This window comes from Salvelinus sp. IW2-2015, unplaced genomic scaffold, assembly GCF_002910315.2.
Source record: "Salvelinus sp. IW2-2015 unplaced genomic scaffold, ASM291031v2 Un_scaffold2836, whole genome shotgun sequence".
Lineage (NCBI taxonomy): Eukaryota > Metazoa > Chordata > Actinopteri > Salmoniformes > Salmonidae > Salvelinus > Salvelinus sp. IW2-2015.
This window is the reverse complement of record NW_019944136.1, coordinates 68,306-70,173: the sequence shown is the minus strand read 5'-3', so window position 1 is coordinate 70,173 and position 1,868 is coordinate 68,306. Positions and strand designations below refer to the sequence as shown.

General features: G+C 43.2%; 1 protein-coding gene across 1 annotated transcript in view; it reads left to right on the top strand.

Annotated features, from left to right (window-relative positions):
- The first annotated feature begins 590 nt into the window (after positions 1 to 590).
- LOC112074822 (histidine ammonia-lyase) overlaps positions 591 to 1,868 on the top strand; it is a 4,774-nt gene continuing 3,496 nt past the window's right edge. The window contains exons 1-5 of the mRNA XM_070440689.1: positions 591 to 766; positions 1,032 to 1,106; positions 1,215 to 1,287; positions 1,449 to 1,515; positions 1,701 to 1,738. Of these exons, the coding sequence (XP_070296790.1) occupies positions 680 to 766; positions 1,032 to 1,106; positions 1,215 to 1,287; positions 1,449 to 1,515; positions 1,701 to 1,738 (340 nt within the window). The 5' untranslated portion in view covers positions 591 to 679. The remainder of the gene's footprint in view (positions 767 to 1,031; positions 1,107 to 1,214; positions 1,288 to 1,448; positions 1,516 to 1,700; positions 1,739 to 1,868) is intronic.

Below are 1,868 nucleotides of genomic sequence, written 5' to 3'. Positions count from 1 at the left end.
CCCCCCGAGGATCCTGCTGGAACATGGGAGCCTGATGAAGCGCAGAAGCCTGGCGAGCCGGTGAGGCTTAAAAACCTGGGCGATCCGGCTGATGCCCTGACATGGGATGGGCGCCTGCTTGCCGAAGCAACCGGACAAGAAAACCTCGAGCCAGCATAGGGCGTGGAAGATGGACAAGCTGGCTTAGGCATTTCTGTTCTATCGGCGTCACCACCAGAGTGGAAAGCCCACACTCCCCGATGCTTCGTTTGATGGCTTCAGATTCATGATAAGTCACGACGGACGCTGGAGTAGAGAAAGCAGGTCCCTGACCAACTAAAATAAAGACATAAAAAAGGAACTAAGGTCAGAACGTGACAGTTGTACGCTGACTGGGGACCAAGACAGGGACATAATGTGAGACAGAACTGTTAATGTACAGGGGGTGGTTGCACCAGTTACACATAAAAAAAGTTGGTATTACATGTTTAATCGGACGTAGAGTAACGACCAGGCACAAGCCTAACTGTGTTGCAACCAGCCCTGTGGTGGGTAGACCAGTTAATGAATGAAAATGATCCTTTCCCCTGGCTTTATAAAGAATTGTCTCTGTCATTGTCACAGGTTGCTACCTGTCTTTACCACTCTCTGATTGTATCCCTCTCTCTCTTTCTCTCTGATAGTTGMTCTCTCTCTCCTAATGGATGTGCCGGAGCACAACGACTTTATCAACGTTGGTAAGGAAGAAACTGCCATTGGGAAACGCCAGTCTCTAGATCCCAAAAAGGTGAGRATCTGCATTCTGTTATTATCCTCTGCTTGAACAATATTCTATTCAACGGCATAAATAKGGGGGTGGGGAGAAAAGGATGGGAGACTTGATGGAGGAACATAATWAATTAGTCAAAATTATAATGGAAAAGCAAATCGAATTTGACACGTTTCCCACAATGTAACCCTGTATAACAGCTGACTACATTGCTGTGTGTCTGTRTGTATGCCTGTATGCCTGTCATTGACGTTGTCTGTGTGTGTGACTTGTTGCGTTCCAGTACCTCTCTCTGGATGGGAACAGTCTGACCATAGCTGATCTGGTCCGTTTGGGGAAAGGTCTGTTCAACATCAAGGTATGATTAAAGAAGACCATGCTTCATCATAGTCCAATCACACCGTTATCAGCCGTGCTGGCCGACTACTCTCAGTTAACATTTGAACTCCTCTGTTTTGGCACCCAGCTGACGTACGAGGCTGAAGGGAAAATCAATGAAGCCAGAGAAGTGATAGAAACCATCATAAAAGAAAACCGAGGTATGTATAGATTAGAATATATAGCTATAGATTAATAGAATATATAGATATATATTAATAGATTATATAGCTATAGAATATATAGCTATAGATGAATAGAATGTATGATTCTACATGTGTTTATGTCTCTTTATGTATATCTGTGTGCTCTTCCCCTGTAGTTGTCTATGGCGTCAACACAGGGTTTGGGAAATTTGCTCATACGCTCATTCCGAAAGATAAGCTCATGTAAGTTGTTTATTAACTAGCTGGGAAGAACTAGTCTTTTCCCATATGAATAAACATTGTGAACTAGATCTGTTTGTCAATCGCTAACTGTCAGAATCATTTATTGACTGTGTGTGTGTGTGTGTGTGTGTGTGTGTGTGTGTGTGTGTGTGTGTGTGTGTGTGTGTGTTTTTTTTTGTCTTCAGTGAACTACAGGTGAATCTGATTCGATCTCATAGTGCTGGTGGGTACCATGCTTATATAAACCCAGTATATGTCATTATAATACCTTTATATCCAAGGGACAGATCAGGCCTGCCCTTGACTAAATTGCACACCTGGTGTAATTGAAATACACATATCGAAAAGTGTGT